The 23,183-nt window shown below is 39.8% G+C and overlaps 1 protein-coding gene across 1 annotated transcript in view; it reads right to left on the bottom strand.

Annotated features, from left to right (window-relative positions):
• Positions 1 to 23,183, bottom strand: part of ARFGEF2 (ARF guanine nucleotide exchange factor 2) — a 135,486-nt gene that overhangs the window by 66,932 nt on the left and 45,371 nt on the right. Inside the window, exons 9-21 of the mRNA XM_058287202.2 lie at positions 21,549 to 21,679; positions 18,688 to 18,922; positions 18,015 to 18,114; positions 17,402 to 17,541; positions 16,049 to 16,157; positions 11,674 to 11,857; positions 9,945 to 10,056; positions 9,182 to 9,387; positions 6,791 to 6,875; positions 6,519 to 6,690; positions 5,767 to 5,918; positions 4,542 to 4,670; positions 3,330 to 3,488 (exon numbers count right to left, since the gene is read on the bottom strand). Of these exons, the coding sequence (XP_058143185.1) occupies positions 3,330 to 3,488; positions 4,542 to 4,670; positions 5,767 to 5,918; positions 6,519 to 6,690; positions 6,791 to 6,875; positions 9,182 to 9,387; positions 9,945 to 10,056; positions 11,674 to 11,857; positions 16,049 to 16,157; positions 17,402 to 17,541; positions 18,015 to 18,114; positions 18,688 to 18,922; positions 21,549 to 21,679 (1,914 nt within the window). The remainder of the gene's footprint in view (positions 1 to 3,329; positions 3,489 to 4,541; positions 4,671 to 5,766; positions 5,919 to 6,518; positions 6,691 to 6,790; positions 6,876 to 9,181; positions 9,388 to 9,944; positions 10,057 to 11,673; positions 11,858 to 16,048; positions 16,158 to 17,401; positions 17,542 to 18,014; positions 18,115 to 18,687; positions 18,923 to 21,548; positions 21,680 to 23,183) is intronic.

The raw sequence follows: 23,183 nt of genomic DNA, 5'->3' as shown, positions 1-23,183 counted from the left end.
TTGGAGGAAAAACTGGCTGCATGACACTTATCAAGAGATAGCATACAGATCCGCAGGTAAACCCACTGCAAGGAATTTTCATGGGACCTTCTGACTAAAGCTGAGTTTTGTCTTTCATGTTTATCTTACAATCCAATCCCAGTAAGACTCCAGTATACCATTGGCCATTGCCAAGCACTTTTACTTTTAAATTGTCTTCCTCCTGACTGAAAAAAGAACTTAATGCTACTGAAGAGTATCATCTCTTGATTCCTCCACACAATGTGATACGATTAAACTGTTAACTATTAAACTATTAATGCCCTCCTTTTTCTAGAAGCTGGGGATAGCTGGACTCTCAAGTATGTTACCAACTCAGCAAGACAAAGACTTAGTTCCAACCTGATTTCTCAATGTTTCTGACCATGAAATAGGTAGTTAATTCTTTTATTAACATTTCCAGGTGCTGCCATATACTTCACAACCCATAGGAATCCTACATTGATCATACCTCCCAGGATAGGAAAAAAAAAGTTCTAGGAGAAAAAGCAAATATTTATTGATTTGCTAGGTATTTATGACTCATCAGAAGATGAGAAATTATTTTCTTACTTAAAAAAAAAATCTTACAAATTTTGGATGTTAAATTTAAGTCCCATGGTCAGTTATAAAGAAAAGAATGGGAGAATATGTAAGTTCATAGAGACGGAAATTAGAGTATAGGTTGCCAGAGGCAGGGGGCAGGGGGAATGGGGTTAATGAACAATGAATATAGGGTTTCTGTCTGGGGAAATGGGCAAGTTTTAGTAATAGAAGGTGGTGAGGGCATTGCAACACTATGAATGTGATTAATTCCATTGAATGGAATGCTTGGGAGTGGTTGAGATGGACAAGTTATGGTGTATACATGGTTCTCACTTTTCTTTTTAAAAGGAAGAATAATTGAAGACATATGCAATACTGATCCTGGGTGGGATCTAACAAGGGAGGAGAAAAGACTCAAAGGGACATTATTGGGATATATGAAAAAACTGGAATATAGACTATAAGCTTTATATCAATGTTAAATTTCTTGAACTTGGTAACTGCAGTTAAGGTAAGGTTACATGAGTGAATATCCTTGGTCTTGGGAAATGTACAGGGGAGTATTAAAGGTTCAAGGGGGATGATGTATCTAATCTACACTAGGGTGTTCAGAAATGGATTAATTAACAGATACGCTGATGAATACATAAAAAGATAGAATGATATGGAAAATTAAAATGGGAAGCTCTGGATATTTGGATGGGTTAGTAACAATGATTCAAATTCGGTTCATCAATTGTAATAAATGTACCACACCAATATATCTTGTTTTTTTTCCCTTCAGTTTCCTAGTTTATTAGTCAATAAGTTTTCACTGAGCACCTACTAGACACTGTAACTAGATGGCAGGAGTAAAATAACACATAGAAGACATAATTTCTATCTCTTTGGGGCCAGATAGTAAATAACTCACACAAATCCTATTAGTGAAATCTTAGTAAAGAGAAATGTAAGATACTAATATCACTGAGGCTGAACTTCAGGGACAGTCTTATTAGAGAAAGGATATTTAAGCTATCTAAAAGACAGATTAACATTGAGTCAGGCAGAGGAACATGGACAAAGACTCTGAAAATTTGCGTGAGAGTGGGTGCTAATATGTGAATCCCCTATACTTATTTTTCAAGGATTGAACACAGGACCTCGTACATGGGAAGCAGGCACTCAACCAACTGAGTTACATCTGCTCCCCAGAATGTCTTATACTTTTTAAAAAAAATTTATTTCCCCCCTTGCTGCTTGCTTGCTGTCTGCTCTGTGTCCACAGGTTGTGTGTTCTTCTGTGTCTGCTTATCTCCCTTTGTTGCATCATCTTGCTGTGCCAGCTTTCTGCAGGAGTGGGCCGTCAGCTCTCCATGGGCATGGGTTCACTTCCCAGGGCCTCTCATGTGGTAGATGGGAGCCCCACCAATTGAGCCACATCTGCTTCTCTCCCTACACTTCTGATGAAAAACTTCTCTACAGAAAAGTTTATTATTAACAAAAAAAAAATCTTTGAAGGTTTGATAGCTGAAAAATTATTTCCTGTTTTAATCTGCATTTCTCTGCTTACACGGTGCAAAGTACTCTCAACTACCACACTGAACATGATACTGAGGTGTTTCAAGAACAATCACAGTGTTGGGACTTGGCCTAGAATATGACAGTCCCAAAGTAGAGTGAATCACTCTAAACTGAAGAAACTAAGAAACAGGAAGCAGGAAATGCCCACAGGCACCAGGTGAGAGCTATAAATGAGCAGCATGGGCCAGATGGAAGACAAGGTGCCAGAAGTGATAAATGGCAAGTGAAAGGCACCAACAGGGATCAACAATAAGGAACAGTGGGGACTGAGGCAAACTGGAGTATGCATCCCTATCTGAACAGGCGTTAACAACTCTGCTCAGTGTTTGGCTGACAGGTGGGAAATGTGGGCACAGCGCTGTCATATTTTCCAATTTTTAAAGAGACAATGGCAACCAGGACTTATAGAATGAGAGCTCTCATGCAAGCTGCAAAATTCTGAACCATGAAAAGTTAGCCTTACACATTGCTTAGCTAAATCAAAATGTGAAAATGTGGCAAAATAATAAAATTGATGGATCTGGTATTTAGGAGTATAGGAATATGTTGGAATTGTCTGAATGGGGTTTATATTATTTTTGTAACCTCCTTTAAGTTAGAGAGTATTTAAATATAAAAAGTTTAAAGTAAAAGTGAACCCCTACTCATACGCTCCATTAACAGCTTATCATTACCATTAATATCAACCATTACTTTTTAGATACAAATAGGAGAGAACTCAGGCACCTGGCTTTGTCTTTTTTTTTTTTTCCTAAGGAAGTACTGGGAATTGAACCCAGGACCTGATACAGTGAAGCATGTGCTCAACCACTGAGCTACACCTGCTTCATTCCTGACTTTGTCTTAACTCTATTACTGACCATACGAGCTCCCAGCAGGTGCATAAAGATTTGGGAAAAGTGACACAATTGTGGGGAGAAAGTCACCACAATAGAAGCATCCTGCATGCAGGACACTGGCTGCCGGGAGCGAGAGCTCACCCTGTGAGGTGGTACACCTGAACACACTCTGCCCATCATGATCCAAAGAGTCTTTCAGATAAACGAGATGTTTGTGGATGAGAGAAAACCCAGGGTTAAAATCAGGCCTGACTTAAAGAAAAACGGAATTGGCAAATAAAAACATCCATACTGAATAAAAGGAATGCTGGGAGGCTCCTCACAAACAAAAGGCAATTATCAGGCTTTCATTGAGAGACACACCTCGTGCCAGGAATTCCCAAGGTAGTTGCCATCGGTGTGAGCCACTGTAATAAGTGTCTTTATGGTGTCGATGTTTTTCTGTTTCATCTCCGTGATGCTGGAGCTGGCCGTCAGCAGGGAGAAGCGAGCAAGAGCCTGAACATAGGCATCTCGTTCCAACTATAATGGAAACCCAACAGAGAACACTGTGAGCCTACCCTTAGCATGACTGTTTTAACAGCTATGGGGCTGATTCACTGAGCTTCTCTGGAAACTTCTATACATGTGTGAACAAGCTTTATGCACTTAACACACCAGTTATTCCATGCTGGTGTCTTCCTGCTACTGGAATATCCCACTGAGGCTCCCTACACACCACTACATTGGAGAAATAGCTCTTTCCTTTCTGGTTATCTCAAGCAAACTTAACTGTTTCCATTCCATTCCCTTTGAAAGGAGCAGGGAAGGAATCTGTTGAATACTAAGAATGTCACATAAATTCTAATATCTACAACAATAATGCAACAGATCTATTTCTCAAATTTACAAAAGAGGAAATAAATGGCATCTCAGAAAGGAAACATTAGCTGGGTCAATGTCATGTGGCTAGGAAGCAGCAGAGCTGAATTTGAACCCCAGAATGTCTGATTCCAAAACCCGTGGTCCTGGTACAAAAGAAAATGTGTTAAGTGTAAAATGCGTGGGAACAAATAAATAAGTATAAATTCTTGCTGACATGGAAAGTGATGCACTGGGTTGATAACTGCCAGATTTCATAACAGTTTGAAAATTTTATTTCATTAATTTGCTTGAATATTTCAAGATTCAGAAAGTTTACACAAACACACATTTTGTGTTAAACTATTTGTTTCCCCAGATGAGAATTAGGAATAAGGGAAATTATAATCAAAACTGATCTTAAAATGCTAAAAAAAAATTTTTTGTGCACCAAAGAAGGCAAGTTAGACAAGATAAAAAGACTGTTTTGCCAAATTCAATCAAGTAACTGGACTTCACCTATCCTTAAAGAAGGTTTTAACCCAAGTCATCGATTTTTTCCCCCTTATCGAGATTGTTGTTAGCACAAACCTATGGGTTTCTTCTCAGTGGGTTGAATAAATAATTTACCAAGACTTCTAGCTAATTGGAAATTTTTGAAAGTTTCTAAGTTTTGCCAAATCTAAAAGAACACTGTCCACCACCAACTTTGGAGTCTTGCTAACTAATACGCACCTGCATTCCAAAGATGCAAGCAATTCGGATTGCACATCGGATGCCTTCCAAACACAAAGAGGCCACTTCAGTATCATCACAATTCTGCAGCCCAATGCTATAGGCTGCCAACAGTGGTGTCCACACCAACTAATAAGGGAGGAACATTTCAGTAACATTTAGAATTTCACACAGGAAGAGCACTTAGAGGCCACACTATTAGTTACAGGCACAGCGAGAATCCCAGGTTCACAGCTATTTTGATTTCAATCTATTCCATTTACTACATAAGGCAGTTCCTACTAAACTGTGCTAAAAGTTAACACTATAGATGCTCTAATACTATATATAAAGGTCAAAAGAAAGACGGTAAACACATAGCTCCTGTGCCACCACTACATTTATCTATCTGTGCCCATGTCAGATATCACTAAATGATCATAGACCTCACTCCCTGCTGAATCTACATGAGGCCTGAGAATCCTTTTCACAGTGTGCTGGGCAGCCATTACCAACTGGAGGTTGGCACGCAAAATAAAACCTAAAAGCAACTTCTGTTCTAAACTTAGATTATTGAAATACTCGTAATTCAAATTATTTTGACTTTACTTTTCCTCCAACTTTCTTGCGAATTTCATGGAAATACAAGCTCACAAAATTCTAGAGTTGAGCACTTGACAGGATATTGGCAGTCACTATAAAAACATCTTAAGAGAAAAATGTCATACTATGAATACAGGACGTATATCTTTTCTAATCATTTTTAAAATAGCAAAATCTCAAGGATATTGTCCTTTACTTGCATCTAATCTCTTATCTGATAAAATAACACTGAAGTAAGATAGCTCAATAAAAATGTCTGTATCTTTTACCTGAATATTATATTAATTCATTCAATCCTCCCAGCAGCCCTCCCAGCAACCATGTATTTGTTTCCATTTTGCAAGTGATAAACCGCCAGAGAGAGACTGAGTGACCTGATCAAGGTCACACAGCTACAAAAGTGCCAAAGCCAGGATTCAAACCCAGACTTTCTAACTCCAGCCACCCTGCTCTTGGCTGACTCTGGTGCTTTCCCACCATCATCAAAGAACATCTATGAAAGACTATTTTAGTTACTGTTCAGAGATCAGTGGCCTTTCTACTCTTCAACTTCCTTACCATCATAAACCTGCTGGTCGGCTTCCTGCTGGTCAACTCGGCATTAAGCTTAACCACATCCCCTCTAACATCTCAGGATACTCACTTTGAACATTGGCCGGACGTGGTCCAAGTGAGTGGCACTTGTAAATGGGGCTTTGGCATGGCTCACGGCCTCCATCAGAGCTTTGGCTGTTTTAGCCATTTGCTCCATCTCCAAATTGTACAGCAGCCGTCGCTGCTTTTCACTAGCTACATCTACAAAGAAATAAGAATAATAATAGCAGCTAAATCTGAGTGTTCACTATGTGCCAGGCACTGTTCCAAAGGATTTACACTGATTAACTCACAAATCCTCCCAACTATTTCATGAGTCTGTTATTAATATTACTACCATTTTATAGAGGGGGAAATGATGCACAGAGAAGTTAAGTAACTTGGCCAAGATCACTCAGCTAACAAGTAGTAGAGCTGAGAAATGAACCCAGGCAGTGTGACTCCAGAGCCTGTGATCTAAAGCACTACACTCTGCTGCTTCTCAAACAAACAATTGATAGCTTCACAGGGGCCTAACTAAGAGAAATTTAATCAAGCCTGCCACAATCGCCACTTAGAGCAATGTGTTAAGACACTTTTTTTGATAATTTACATCTCAGGTTACTTATTTTAAATGCTCCTTGTCCCTAATCACAAATCTAACAATAAGATGGTGATATTATGAAAGAACATGATCTATTAATTAATTTAATCATACTTCCTACTCAGAGATCTACATATGCAAACTGAATTTATCAGAGTACTTAATCATTCCGATATACCTCAAAATTGGAATAGAAAGCATTTGCCATTAGACCTTACTCTGCTTAGTAGATTTGGTTGCAATTGTATGTTCTTTTGTTTCTTTCATTGCAATTTTCTTGCCTTCTATCTCTTCATAGATGCTTGAGAGATATTCTTCTGGTAGATCTTTACTATCATTGATACCTCGATTCATTTTAATGTACTGCTCTTTTGTCATTTTATTTTTTACCTGAAATTTAAAAAATATTAAAAACCATTTAAAACCAATCAATGGTCAAAATAAGCTATTTTTAAGTTATTATAATATGTAAATCATTAAAATATTTTACCTGAGGACTGTGTAAATCTGTAGTTAGCATAATAATTGAGTATGCTAGGACATATGCAGTGTCAGCACTAGCAAACAGTGTTTGCCTGGAAAAGATTGCAAATGTAAAAAACATTCATGAAGATGAAGTTTGGAAGGTACAATGCTAATACAGACAAACTTCACTAAAAACAGGCCATCAACTCCACCTGATGCCAAATTTAGTCAAGAGTTCGCATGCTTTCATCATCACTGAACAGTAAGTAATGACCCAGAGTATGGAAAAAGCTCATAAACTATTTAGCAGATTCTAGACTCCTTTGGATAAAGCAGTTTCAACTCAATTTTTATCCTAGTTCTGTTCTTGGAATCATCTACTTTCTGCCACTCACTGGACTAGGCACTGGATATAAAAATGACTAAAAAACTATTCTTCAGTTATTATTTACAGTTTACATTATTCATTGTAATATTTAAAAGGAGAAAGACAAAGGAAAATATCTGTGCTATTCTGAACAAAATGCCAGTGAAATAGGCTTTTTTTTTCACCTCAGGTAAGAAAAGCCAAAAAACTGGATGCACAGCCTCACAGTAAATGACACTGAAGCTAGAAAAAGTGGTCTGTGCAAACTGCCCTCCACCAGGACAGGGAGAGAAGATTCTGACAAATACAATGAAAGGTCAACACTGATTACTATGATTAGACTGGTTAAAGAAGAGACCTAGGCCTTCAGATATGTTTAAAGTGAGCAACAGGGAAGCAGACTTGGCCCAATGGATAGGGCGTCCGCCTACCACATGGGAGGTCCGCGGTTCAAACCCCAGGCCTCCTTGACCTGTGTGGAGCTGGCCCATGCGCAGTGCTGATGCGCGCAAGGAGTGCCCTGTCACACAGGGGTGTCCCCCATGTAGGGGAGCCCCATGCTCAAGGAGTGCACCCTGTAAGGAGAGCCGCCCAGTGCAAAAGAAAGTGCAGCCTGTCCAAGAATGGCGCTGCACACAGGGAGACCTGACATAGCAAGATGACGCAACAAAAAGAAACAGATTCCTGGTGCCGCTGATAAGGATAGAAGTGGTCACAGAAGAACACACAGCAAATGGACAGAGAGAGCAGACAATTGGGGGGGGGGGGGGAGGAAAAGGGGAAGGGGAGAGAAATTAAAAAAATAAAATAAAAAAATAAAGTGAGCAACATGCAACTGTGTCTTCACAGTGAATTCTAATACCCATTTGGTTCAAATGACCAGATGCTGTCTTTGCTGACCATGTTATTTCATGGGAATAGCGGCACATACTTGGAGGATTGGAACTAATTAACAGGGATACCACGTTGACTTGAGAAGCAAAACTATGATCACAATGTTTCAACTCAACAGTCGCCACATCATGTTCACAGTACATTCAGACATTCTCAATTTCAGGTTCAATAAAAAGAGCATGGGCTTCTGAGTTAGATAAATCCAAATTCGATACCCGCTATGCTATTTACTAGCTTACTGATTTTGAACAGGCTGCTTAATGTCCCAGAACCTTAGGTACTACTCCCAGGCTTACCATTACAGTAAATGAAATAATGCATGTACAACCCATGGTGTGGCTGACATACAGGAGGTGTTTAATAAATGTTAGACTCTCAATATTTTTTTTTTTTTTTTAGGTACTTAGGGCTTGGAATCAACCCAGGATCTCATATGTGGAAAGCTGGCACTCAACCACTGAGCCACATTAACTCCCTTGAGTTGGTTTTTATGTTTGTTTGTTTAAGAGTGTTATTTTTATGCAAAGCAGCTTTGCCCCACCCATGGATCCTTCTTCTGTTTGCTCATTGTTTGTATTTTTTTTTTTTTGGCTCATTGTCTTTTTTTTTTCCTTTAAGAGGCACGAGGAACAGAACCCAGGACCTTCCATGTGGAAGTGAGCACTCAACCGCTTGAGTCACATCTGCTTCCTTCTATTTCTACTTCCACAAAAACATGAACCATTCACCAAAAAAGGCCCCAAGATGGAATCACATACCCAGGAAATTTTATTAGTTATACAGCCATTTCTGTAACCAGCTCATCAATATCAGATTAAAGAAAAACCAAAATCCTTAAGTTCTACCCATATATCAAATCAGGGAGCTATTCTTGATTAGGGAAGATGCACCCAATTGCCTCCTCTCAACACACAAAACTACTCTTTTATAGTAGTTAGTGGTGTGGATTCTAGCTGTGTCATCTTGGGCATGTTCTTAACCTCTCTGTTCTTCAGTCTCCTCGTTGTAATTTGGGGACAGACACAGGCTTACATGAGATAATCCCTTAGCATCATACCAGGTCATGGTGGATAGAAACTAGCTGCTCATAAGATTGGTGGTCTGAGGTTGGCAAAAAGATGACTGATGTGGAAGGGACTTAAACATGGTGCTCACCCCTGGTTGCATTCTATGTATCTTGCAGCAAACTTTTCCATTAACCGATCGATCTTCTGGGCTTCCCCGGGTAGGCGGAAACCTTCAAGGAACGTTCGCAAGGCTGAGACAAACTCCTTTTCACAGAAGTCAAGTTGGTCCACATAGGCATACATCACCTCCTTGTTGAACTTCGTGCTGTCTCCCAGAAAATCACCTACTTGTATCTGAAACATACACACACACTCACTCACATCTAGAAAACATCAAACATACACCTACAGCAAAAGACACTTCAGCCAAAGTGGGGAGGCGGAGGCAGAACACCCTGGCTCCAAGTGTCCAGAACAGACTGGACTGCTAGAAAAGCTAGGTGACTACCTGAGCCTACCAACCCCCCGCCCCAACCGTTCCAGGTTCCATCTGTCCTGCCACAAATGAAGAAGAGGAGGCATGAGAGACTTGAAAACGGATGGAATGATGTGGCACCCTAAGGAGGGAGATTAGTTGCAGACAACCATCCAGCTGGTTACTTTAAAGCAGGCAAGGAACACTTCTAGCTTTGCCACTGTTTCACCAAATTTACAACCACCTGCCAGGAGACTAGTTTACTTCCATCGAACAGCTCTTTGCAAAAATGGCCAAAGAAATAAGTAGAACTGCTATATTCAGGGTTTTGGACAATAGCCACGACACTCAGGGTCAGTCAATCTCTAGGTTAAAGTTGGTAGTCTCAGAATCATGTAATGGAACCCACGTGCGAGTGCCAAACCCCTAGTCTTACAGAATCCAGGCGCTCCTCCTGGTGTAGGAATTGGGCAATGTCTTCAACCGATGCTCCCAGCATGCCCTGCTCCTGGAGGAACTGGATCCCCCTCTTGGGTTTCTTGTTGAACCTGTTTCAACAAGAGATGGGACACAGATTGCCCATTTCAAAGTTTGGAAATCAGGAAAATCTGGCATTTGAGGCAAATTACAATAGAGAACACCATGAATGAGTCATCACTCATTCCACCTTCAATCTCTGATCCAGCTGTAGTGGAGTCTGCTGGTTGTCATCCAACATCCATTCTCCCTTTTTCCAACACTAATAAAACCCTATTTTCTTAGTTGGGCACACAACCATCTGAAATAAAAATTACTTTTTTTTTCTCCCTCCCTTAAGCAAAGTACAGCTATGTGATAAAATTCTACTTACTGGTATTCTACTATAGAACTATTGTGACTCTAGCAATTGAAGAAACTATCACTGATATGGAGACAGTGGCCATGGTAGTTGCTGAGGCAGGGAGAGGGAAGAAGAGATGTGATGTGGGGGCATTTTTGGGACTTGGAGTTGTCCTAAATGATATTGGAGGGACAGATGCTGGACATTATATATCCTACCATAACCCACTGAATGGACTGGGGGAGAGTGTAAACTACGTGTAAACTACAACATAAACTATAATCCATGCAGAGCAGCAGTGCTCCAAAATGTATTCATCAAATGCAATGAATGTGCCACAATGATGACAGAGGTTGTTGATGTGGGAGGAGTGAGGCGGGGTGTGGGGTATATGGTAACCTCTTATATTTTTTTAATGCAGTATTTTTTGGGACCTATGTATCTTTTTTTTTTTTTTTAAAGATTTATTTTTATTTATTTAATTCCCCCCCGCCCCGGTTGTCTGTTTTCTGTGTCTTTTTGCTGCATCTTGTTTCTTTGTCCGCTTCTGTTGTAGTCAGCGGCACGGGAAGTGTGGGCGGCGCCATTCCTTGGCAGGCTGCTCCCTCCTTCGCGCTGGGCGGCTCTCCTTATGGGTGCACTCCTTGCGCGTGGGGCTCCCCTACGCGGGGGACACCCCTGTGTAGCAGGGCACTCCTTGCGCGCATCAGCACTGCGCATTGGCCAGCTCCACACGGGTCAAGGAGGCCTGGGGCTTGAACCTCGGACCTCCCATGTGGTAGACGGACGCCCTAACCACTGGGCCAAAGTCCGTTTCCCATATATGTATCTTTTTTAAAAAAAGCAATTAAATTTTTAAAAATTAAAAAATAAGTAAGTACAAAAAAAGAGAAAATGTTCAAAACAAATTGTTTAGTGAGGTATGAGCAGAAGTGATGTGAGTACTTCTAGGAATGGTTCTTCAAAAAGCTGACTCAACTGGAAGGTAAACTCTTTTTGCCCTTCCTCTCTTTTTTTCCTCCATAATATATGTGATGGCTGGTGCTACAGCAGCTATCTTACGCCATAAGGCAACCCTGAAGATGAAAGATGTGTGTTAAGCATAGTTAAGTAGAAAGCTAAAAAGGGGCCTGGATCCTTGATGTTCACAGAGCCATTAAAACAAGCCTAGACTGTCCACTTGTGGATTTCTCCCACTCTGCCTGGCTCAGTTAGACTCATCTACAAGTACTTTTTGTAATAGGCATTTGCCCTTTAGGATTCAGTCCCAGGTACCCAGATAGACGTTAGAGCTGGCTTTGTAAGATGCCTCAAGAGATTCTGCTAGAGTGGCAGCCACACTCACAGATCGATGCCATGCTCAATGATTTCTTTTTGTTGCTTGATGACCTCAAATTGCTCTGGATCATCCTGGACAGTTGTTTGGGTCCCTGAGGACATTGTGGACTCCATGGATGTCACACTGCTCCGTCGTGCCATGTCAAGGCCTTTTCCTTCACCCATTTCCTGATCCATAAGCCTTTCCTGGCCTGCAATGACACAAAGGCAAAGGAAACCAAATAAGGAAATGGGACACAGATATATTTGAGCTCAAGTCTGAGTTCACAGTTCTCTTTTCCAGACATATAACAATAAGGTATTTACTGTAAGGATCATAAGCACAAAACCTTGATTATCTCCCAGATACTTTACTTAAAAACTCATTTCTAGAGAACCTTTAGGATATTATCCTCCCACAAAAGCTTTGAAAAACCAGCAAGAATAGAAAGAAACAAGTTTTCTGGTCTCAAAGCTCCAGGAAAGTTAAAGAATTGCAGGAACACAGCAAGGACTGTATCAAGAAAAAGGCTACTTACTTAAAAGTGGTAGGATCTCATAGCACCCTGGCTGGCCCCTCTCCCAAACCCTCACCAGCTCGCACTCTCAGTGCAGGTCTTGGTTCTGGAGGGAGCAAAGTAGCCCTCATGCACATACAGGAAGCATATATGCCTGGTCCAGTCTCTCTGGTGCTGGCCTGAGGAAGATACTCACCACAGGTTTGACATTTCAGAATTTGCCCTGTGTGTAGAAGGCAGCTTGCAGAGCTCTCCTATAGAATGCTTTGGGAGAGCAGTCAAGATATGGCTGCCTGAGCCAAGGATTGTTGGCTGTTAGGAGAGACAGTACTGTGGTTGGGAAGAAGAAACATCTGTATCCACGTAGACAGGGAAATTCCTAGGGCCATACATGCATACCTAAAACAAGACACTCAGGCACAGAGGATCAAGGAGGCCTCTATGCTTTGGCCTCGAGCCATCTTCTAAACTCATTGTATGAATAGGTTTTGAAGGACACTATTCCTGCAGATCAATCTGTAAAGACTGGGAAAGGTGTTTTCTTCTTCTCCTTTTTCTTTTTCTTTTGTAGCTCCTGGTATTCTAAGAAGTTTTGTCATAATACTTGCTGGATATAAGCTTAAGAAACAGATATCTCAGAATCTGAATTCCAGCAAAAACACATTAAATTATCAAGATGACCAAGATTACAGATATATAAAGAAACAGGAAGTGACAACCCAGGCAAAGGAGAAGTTGTTTGTCTTTTTAAGGAGGTCCTGGGGATTGAACTTGGCACCTCATACAAGGGAAGCAGGGGCTCAACCATTAAACTACACCCAGTTGCCGAAGGAGAAGAATTTAATCTTCTAATGCTTTAGCATTAGAAACCATCAATGGGAGGACCAGACCTGTGATATAGCAGTCAAAGACTTAAAAAAAGACCATAAATACGCGCGAAGAACTAAAAGAAAACATGGACAAAGAACTAAAGGAAATCAGGAAAATGATAGATGAACACAAAGAGAATATCAATAGAGAGACAGAAATTATGAAAAGGAACCAAACAGAGCTGAAGCCCACAGTAACAGAAATAAAAACTTCCTTAGAGGAGTTCAGCTGGCAGAAGAAAGACTCGGTAAACTTGAAGATAAGACAAGTGAAACCATCCAGTCTGAGGAGCAAAAAGAGGAATAAAATGAAGAAAAGTGAAGAGCTTGAGAATCTGTGGGACACTATCAAGCAAACCAAAATAAATACACATTGTGGGAATCCCAGGAGAAGAAAGAAGAAAAAGGGGAAGAGAGGATATTCAAAAAAATAATGGCTTGAGAACTATCCAAATTTAATGAAAGACATGAATATACACATCCAAGATGCTTCACGAACTCCAAACAGGACATAAACCCAAACACTCATATAGCAGCATATTATAATCAAACCATCGAATGCCAAAGATAATGAGAGAATTCTGAAAGACCTAAGAGTGAAGCAACATGTCACATACAAGAGAGCCTCAATAAGATTAAATGCCAATTTCTCATCAGAAACCATGGAGGCAAGAAGGCAAAGGGATGACATATTTAAAGTGCTGAAAGAAAAAAAAAAAGAAAAAAAAAAAGCCAACCAAGTATTCTACATCTGGCAAAACTGTATTTCAAAAATGAAGGACAGATTAAGACATTCCCAGATAAATAAGAACTTAACAGACTTTGTCATCACTAGTCAGCCCTACAAGAGATGCTAAAGAGTTCTGCAGGTTGAAAGGAAAGGGCAATAGACAATAGACCAACGCACATGAACAAACGGAGATCTCTGGTAAGGACAACAGCAATCTTGTTACCAGTATTTCTCTGAATATTCTCTCTGCCCCTTTCTCTTTTTCCTTCTCCTTCTGGGATTTCCAACATTCCTGTACTTTCTACAGAATAGGCAAATGCATAAAATGTAAAAATAAATCAGTGGTTTTGGATTGAGGTGTTCTGTGATAAGAACTACAAAAAGAAGAGGAGTCAGAGTGGTACAGGAATACTGGTATATTTGTATACTTTTGAAGTTAAGGTAGTATCAAAGAAAATGATACTATCATAGTTTTTGGACATTAAATTTAAGTCCCATGGTAACTACAAAGAAAATATTAGAGAACATCTAAGTTCACAGAGACAGAAATTAGAGTACAGGTTTCCAGGGATGGGAAAGCAGAGGGATGGCTAGTTAATGCATAATGCATGTAGGGTTTCTGTCTGGGAAGATGGGAAAGTTTTAGTAAAGGAAGATGGTAAGGGCACTGCAACACTGTGAATGTGATCAGTCCCGCTGAATGGAATGCCTGGGAGGTTTCAGATAGGAAAATTCATAGTGTATATATATTCCCATACTAAAAAAAAAAAAAAGAAAGAAAGAGCAACTAAAGAGAAAATTAAATGCAATATGTGATCCTGGATGGGATCTAACAAGGGAGGAGAAAAGGCTCAAAAGGACATTTTGGGACATATGAAAAAATTAGAATATAGAATGTAAGATTTTTATAAATGTTAAGTTTCTTCAATTTGATAACTGCACTTAAGGTGGTTATAGAACTGCAAATCCTTGGTCTTAGGAAATGTACATGGCAGCATTAAATGTTCAAGAAATAGAACGTATACAATTTATACTCAAGTGTTGAGAAAATGAATTCATAAATAGAATAGACAAATTTAAGGCAAATGTGGCAAAATGTTAAATGTTTTTAAAAATTGGTGGATCTGGGTATCTGGAGAGATAGAGGTATGCTGGCATTCTCGGTATGGAGTTTCTACTATTTTGAAACTGTCCTGAAAGTATTTCAAATAAAAAGTTAAAAAAAAAAAACAAAAACTGATCAATACTCTCCAAAAATGTCAAGGTTATAAAAAATAAAGACAAACTTTTTTTAAGGCAGTTTTATTGAGATATAGTCAGATACCATACCTGAGAAACTTTTAAAGAATGTAGGACACTAAGGTAAAAACAATACCTAAAATGCAATATCAGATCCAGGATAGGATCCTGGAACAAAAAAAGAACATTGGTGGCCAAACTGGTGAACTTAATCTTTTGTTTAGTTAACAGCATTGTGTCAATGTTAATTTCCTGCTTCTGATAATTATACTATGTAAATGATGAAAACATTAGGAAAAGCTGAGTGAGGGATACATGGAAACTCTCTGCACTACTTTTCCAATTTTTCTGTACGTCTAGTATTAGTTAAAAATAAAAAAACTTTTTATACTGTGAAGAAAAAAATATTTTTCACAGAACTTGATAAGCTAATTGTAAGCTAATTCTAAAACTTATATGAAAACACAAAGATCTGGGTCACTTAAGGAAGGACAATGAACTGTAGGATTTATGTTACCAGCTATCAAAAATTATAACAAAATTCCAGTGAAAGTGAAGCTGGGTGAAAAGTGTTGTATTGGCACAAGAACAGACAAATCAAGAGAAGAGATATAAAAGTCAAGAAACAGATTTACATATTCATGGAAGTTTAGAATATCATAAAGGTGGTGCTTCAAATCAGTGAAGGAAGGAAAGACTACTGAAAAAATGTTGGAATAACTGGCTCTCCTTTCAGAAAGATAAAATTATAGTATAAACTTCATGCTGGTTCCCCCAAATTCTGACAATGAAAAGCTAACCCAAGAGTAGGTGTAGCTCAATGGTTGAATTCCTGACTCCCATCTAGGAGATCCCAGGTTCAATTCCCGGGAAACCTCCTAAAAAAAAAAAAGAATAAAAAGCTAACCCTTTAAAATACGACAGGTATATGGCAAACTAGCATGGTTTACTCAGTTACAAGTTACAAGAAAACTGTACCAAAACAACTTTTCCGGATAGTCACAAGTAACCTGACATGAATGGAGGCGGTGGCAGTGATGCTCTTACCCAGGCTGGTCTGGTGATTGGGATTCACATATAGGTCTTTGCTCCATTCCACCATGCACTTGAGAATGGACACCAGGCATTCCAGTCCTTTCTTCCTCAGACTGAGCTCCTTAAGGGCAAAAGTGGCATGGCTCAGAGATTTAGCAATAACTTAAGTGCAGTCATTTACAGTGCTCTTAGGGAGCTATGCAAGGATAATAGATTCTGACACAAGGGCTTTTCAAGTATAAAACCCAAGGAACAATTAACAGGACACACAATTAAGGGCTCATTAGAAAAACCCTGGGCATCTCTAAACATTACAAACATCCTAGCAGCTGCAATATGGGATATATCTTTCTTAACCGGGAACTCTCTGAAAAATAAAAAAAGAACCTTGCTTGAATCATGCAGCAAATGAGAAATTCTGGACACAATCTTATCCCATGAATACCCACAAATGCATTCCATTTAAAGGCTCACCCTACAAGCAAATAAAAATGCTGATTTTTTAAAAAAAGTAGCATTTCTTTTTTTTTTTTATTAATGTGAATATTTATTATCATTGGTGAACCAATACTGATAGACTATGATTAACTCAAGTCCACAGATTGCATTAAGGTTCACTCTTTGTGTTGTACAGCTCTATGGGTTTTGACAAATGGATAATGTCACGTATCCACCACTCAAGTATCACATAGAATAGTTTCACTCTTGTATCCTGCAGTATCCTCCCCACTCTGAAAACCACTGATCTTTTACTATCACCATAGTTTTGCAAAAAGTGGCATTTCTTAAAGTGGCAATTGAATATGAGTTGTAGATAATCTAAAAAAAAAAAAAAAGCCACACAAATATTTTAGACTCAAAACTAATACAGCATCCTGGGAAGCATAGATCTCTCTGTGAATCTGACAGCAGCTATGGACCGTCTTCTAGGAAAAAATGCCCACATAACAAAATTCTACACATAATTCCAGGGAGTTCAAAGACCTGACCAATTCATTCAAAGACCTTAGGCTAAGGCTCCCTTTCTATTTGTAGGCACTTTAATAATAAGGCAGTCTCCTAGAAAGAGGCACTCTCCTTTGCTCAAATGTCATCTTCTCAGAGAAACCACCCTGATGACCTAGTCAAAAATCACAACACTCCCACCTCCAGCATTCTTTCTTTTTTGTCCCTGCTTTATTCTCTGCAACACTTATCACCATACTTCTTTATTGTCTGCTTGTAATATAGTCTCCTGACAGCAGGGATTGTGTGCATACTTTGTTCACTGCCATATATCTCCAGCTCTGAGGACAGTGCACAGTACATGGTGGCACTCAATAAATGTTTATTGAAGTGAATGAATTTTAGATATAAAAGTGTTACCTGCAGAGGTGTCATTCCCAGCTCATGTCCACTTCTTCCCTGAGCGATTTTGGACAAATCATTTACGAGGCGCTCAAAAATGTTAGCAGCATTTAAGTCACAGTCATAGTTGACATAAATATCCACCACACACTGGGCATCTTGGAAAATAACATGCAAGTATTAGAAATTCTGAAGGCAAATAGCAGTTACATTTTCTAAGTAAAAAAGATCCCTTTGTCAAAAATTTTTGCCATTGATTTATTGATTCAGAAGGCCATACCTCAATTAGGAAATGTATGTTGGAAGTACCAGGAAGTTGGAGGCTTATGAAAATGGGCTTTAATAAATTTTAAGAACTTTCTGAATACTGAAGATATTGAGGTTGGCCAACAGTGAGGTGTGCCCTAGCACAAGGGACTTTTAGTGCTGAAAGCAGGAAGGTCCCAAGCAAACTGGGAAGGAGAGGTGGGGTGTAACTAGCTATTAGGCTAGAATTAGCCTTTAAAGTAGCGATTTCCCAACACACTAAAATGTGAAAAGTCGAGTTCATGGCTAGAATGTTGAAAAAATGAAAGCATAAAAAGCATTTCTAGGTGAGTGCAACCAATGAGCACCCTCAGGAATAAAATACCTGCACAGATCCTCGTCAGAGTCTGAATAACCATCCACCTGTGCTCAAAGGAACTAGTTGATGTTTCTAAAATGTTCAGGAATATCTCTTTGAAAAAGACCTAAATGGCATGAAGACAAAGAAAAAAACAATAGGTAGGTTAAATTAGGGCTCAGAAATGCCAAAGCTTTTAGAGGGCAGGCAGTTTCTAGAACATGGGAAGTAGCCTGGGCAGAAGGAAAATATGGCATCTGGAGCCTGGCCTGAGAGTGGGAACAGCAAGAAGGGCGGGGTATAAGCCCCAGCAGAGGGAGCAGCTGCTCAGCTCCCGCCAAGAGCTGCCATGTGCCAGTGCTGGGATTTTTTGAGAGAAACCAGAAATTTGGATTTTCATATCAAACCTGATTTCTCAATTTGGAATCAAGTTATTTCCAACAATTCACAGACCAAACATATTTGAGGCACCAAGTCCAGTTTCTGGACCATACCATTTAAATTGCAATTAAAACAAAAGGCACACAATATTTGCAGACATTGGTTTCTTTACAAAAAGGTATTTTCTCTCACTCAAAAAGTTCCTCTTTGGGGTGCCAACAAGTAGATCGAACAACTGGTTCCCAGTCACTGTGATACCAACAGTTAACTCATTTGGTTTACATATTATCAATCAAAAAATTAAATTTGGAATCCATACCTCAATCTGCATTTTCAAGTGCATTTTAAAATTTGAAAGAAGAGTAAGAAAAATGGCAAGAGAGAGCTCAAAGACATCAGGCACGGAAGAAACGCCATTTTTGGACAACGCCACGCAGAGATATTGCTTGATTGCATTGATGAACATCTCATGAGTCCTGAAGACTGGGCCGGCATTTTGCAACACAGAGAGGAGCAGCTGTAGGGAAACCACCTTGGAACGCAGCTCATGGGATCTGGCAAAGAAAAACGAGTGTTAAAAGATAAAATGTAAAATAGAAAAGTGGATTTGGCTCAACTGACAGAGTGTCCGTCTACCACATAGGAGGTTCAGGGTTCAAACCCAGTGCCTTCTCACCCGTGTGGTGAGCTGGCCCACGAGCAGTGCTGATGCATGCCAGGAGTGCCGTGCCACACAGGGGCATCCTCTGCGTAGAGGAGCCCCATGTGCAAGGAGTGCACCCCTCAAGGAGAGCCGCCCCGCGTGAAAAAAGCACAGCTTGCCCAGGAGTGGTGCCACACACATGGAGAGCTGACGCAGCAAATTGACGCAACAGAGAGACACAGATTCCCGGTGCTGCTGACAAGAACACAAGTGGACAAAGAAGAACACACAGGGAAGGTGATTTGGCCCGGTGGACAGGGCATCCGTCTACCACATGGGAGCCCTGCAGTTCAAACCCCAGGCCTCCGTGACCTGTGTGGAGCTGGCCCACGCACAGTGCTGTTGCCATGCTGGGGTGCCCCCGGCGTAGGGAAGCCCCACGCGCAAGGAGTGCGCCCCATAAGGAGAGCTGCCCAACGTGAAAGAAAGTGCAGCCTGCCCAGGAATGGCGCCGCACACGTGGAGAGTTGACGCAGCAAGGCGATGCAACAAAGAGATAGATTCCCATGCCACTGACAACAACAGAAGCGGACAAAAAAGAACACCACGCAGCAAATGGACAAGAGAACAGACAACTGGGATGGGGGGGGAAGGGAGAGAAATAAATAAAATGAATCTTAAAAAAAAAAAAAGAACACACAGTGAAAGGACAGAGGGAGCAGACAATGGGGATGGAAGGGGAGAGAAATTTTTTTTTAATCTTTTAAAAAAAGAAAAGTAAAACAGTTGTTTAAGAAGGCCTCACTCCTCTACCAGTGAGCAGCAATTTCTGAGAGGCCAGTGAATTAAGAATTAGCAACAGCATCTAAATGTTAAGAAGATTAAGGGCAGATGGTACAAGGCGGGACCTATTCTTTCTTTCTTTTTGAGGTACCAGGGACAAAGGATTGAACCCAGGACCTCCCATGTGGAAAGCAGGCACTCAATCACTTAAGGCACATCTGCTCTCCTCCTATTCTTTTGGTCTCTCCCTGCCTCAAAGCAGAGAATACAGCAGGAGCAAAGTAAGTGTCAAGTGGCTCTGAAGAGGTAGTACTGCAAATAAACTGGCAGAATCAATTATATCACATCATTTCATATGAGGCTAAGAGATCTGTACCACTTAGTCCTTATATACAACTGTGGTAGTTTGAGGCTTTCATGGGTCCAAGAAAAGATAGTGTCCTTAGAGCAGGGGTTCTTAACAAGGGGTCCATGAGCTTGAACTGAAATTCAAAAAAACATTATTCTTGTGGGGTTTTGTTGGTGTGATATATTTATTAAATAATATACAGTATAGTGTGGATTTACTAAGGGATCTGTGGTTTTCACCTGACTGGTAAAGGGGCCCGCGGAACAAAAAATGTTAAGAATCTCTGCCTTAGAGCTAATTCATCCCTGTGGGTGTGAACCTACTGTATGCGGGAGTTTTTTATTAGATCACATCAGTTAAGGGCATTTGATTAGAGTACTTCAGTAGGGCATGACCCAGGTTGGATCTTAATCCTCTTACTGGAGTCCTTTATAAATGGGATGAATACGGAGAGAGGCCACTACAGAGAGAGAGAAAAACCCCCAGAAGCTGAGAAAGTCCCAAAAGGTAGAAGCTGAAATCAAAGGAACCCAGGAGAGAGAAAGCCACAGAAGCAGAAAGAAATCTTGAGGAAATCAGAGGCAGAGAGCAACAAGACCCGGAGGAGAAGGGAAGGACTGCAGATGCCACCACTGCACTCTGCCATGTGACAGGAATCCAGGATTACCAGCAAGCTTGTCTTCAGTAGAGAGCTTCGCTGGATGCCCTGATTTGGATATTTTTCTCAGCCTCCGAACTGCAAGCTTATAAGTTCATAAACCCCCTTGTAAAAGCCAACCCATTCCTGGTATTTTGCCTTGGCAGTCTTTCACAAATGAAAGCAACAACAAAGATGGTTTTGTTTATCTGCCCCCCACATCTACCCTAGAGTTCAGGGATGGTAAGAAGTAGGAAACTTTTATAAACCATTTTCCTAATATCATCATAATACCAGCTGGATTTCTCAACAGAAAAGTTGTGGATCATTACTAATGACTAAAAATAATGATAACAATAGTGATTATAAAATCTTTTTTAAAGTGTAAAGCCCTGTGCTTGGTATATCATCTATACTATTTCATTTAATCATCAATCCTGTAAGGTGTTTTTCCATATTCCCACAGGTGAGTCTCAGGAAATCACATAGGCACAAGCTAGTATAAAGAGGAGGAGCTGGTATTTCAATACAGCTCTCTCTGCTTCCAAAGCCTCTGCTTTCTTCACTTCACATTTCTGCCATCCTTGTAACAGTTAGTTCACATTAAAGAAAATCCTGGCTTCCCTGGTTTGAATCTGGGGCTTAAATCTGTATCCAAGGTAGGGCCTGTGTCCTGCCGCTCCCTGACCACCAAAGGAGATCAAATCCACGTAAGAGTAAAAAGATGGCACATTTCAATGTATTGATTATGAATTGCTGTCTACTTACTTTGGATCTGGGGGACCTTCACCAAGCGGTTTCATGGACAGTTTGCAAAGGGAGCGGAACACAAGGAAGGCATCCTTCTGCAGAATGTGAGAGAACTTAGAAGCCACTTGATGTCCTTGTGTGTCTGATTCCTAATAAAAGAAACATCAAAGGGTCAAAACAAAAGGATAACTCTTTCCAAAATTAAAAAACATATTTACCACATGGAAATTAAAATTTTTATATTTATTCGACAGGGAGGTAAGGGACTTGGGAGAGGGGAGAGTATGACAAAATAGGAGCTATGGGGGAGTCATTACAGAAATTATGAAACCTTGTTCCTTGTCCTTCAGAAAGTTGGTATAGGTGGGTTTAAAATGATACATGATCAAAAGTTAAACCATGAAAATATAAAACAAATATAGGTACATATTTTTGTTACTTTGGAGTAAGGAAGGTAAAATTCTAAGACTATTACTGCAGAATAAACAGGAAAAAAATGATGGGTGTTTTAAAATAAACCTCTAACCTAAAAAAGCCACATTTAAAAACAAAAAACTTAATAGAAAAATAATTGTAACAATATGACAAGGATTAATATTCTCAGTATACATAAAGTTTGGACAATGTATTAAGGAAACATGGATCCCTCTTCCAAATGAAAAACAGGTAAAAGTTATGAACAAGCAATTCACCAAGAAACATATATGGAAAATAAACCAAAATAACCTTATTACTACTTCTCTTATCAGACTGAAAGAGATTCAATTAGTATTGTTCGTCTCAACAAAAGAATGGGAAAATAGGTACTAATACCCTAAGGGTGGGCAGGGACTCAGATATTATTTTCCAGAAGGCTAATTTGGTGTTAAGGAAACCTTAAAAGCTTCCAAGCCTTTTGATCTAGCCAATATCACTTAAAGGAATTTATCTTAAAGAAAGAAGCAAGGATGTGCACAAAGATTTAGCTACAAGGACGTCTGTTATAGAACTGTATCCTGTGATAACAGTGAAATAATTTAATATAGAGTGGTTGAAAAGGTTATAGTAATCCATAGGATAGAATTTTATATGACCATTAAAAAATCAATCAGATTTATATGCACTGATGTGGGAAGAGATGTCAATGACATAGTGTTGAGTAAACAAAGCAAGTCACAGCTTAGTATCTACGACAGGAGTTCCTCTGGATCCAAGAATGTCCCTCTAGTGTAAAAAGCATGCGTTCTCAACCAGGCTGATACCACCTTCAACTGGGTAATCACTGGTTCTTGATGGGATGAAAAAGTCTTACTCTTTTTATGTAGAAAGCACAAATATACATACAGTACATAAACAGAAATACAGTATAACATTAAAACTTCATTGGTGGAGGGTGGCAATGAGGGTGGAAAAATGTCTACAAAGTGAGGAACACTTGTGAAAAGGTATAGAGTGGTTTCTGAAGGGATGTTCACCAAAGGGTAACAGGGACCACCTCGGGATGGTGGGACTTCAGGTGTATTACTTCCTGTTATGACTGTTTATATGTAACATTTTCAAAAGGATAAAATTATTGAAAAAATAATAATATGGCAGACATATTTATAGCCTTGCAAGGATGTTCATAATATACATTAAGTTTAAAAAGCAGGTCACAAAGCAGTATGTATATTG

Source organism: Dasypus novemcinctus, chromosome 24 (assembly GCF_030445035.2).
Source record: "Dasypus novemcinctus isolate mDasNov1 chromosome 24, mDasNov1.1.hap2, whole genome shotgun sequence".
Taxonomy (NCBI): Eukaryota; Metazoa; Chordata; class Mammalia; order Cingulata; family Dasypodidae; genus Dasypus; species Dasypus novemcinctus.
Note: the sequence above shows the minus strand (reverse complement) of the source record. Positions and strands in the feature narration are given on the sequence as shown.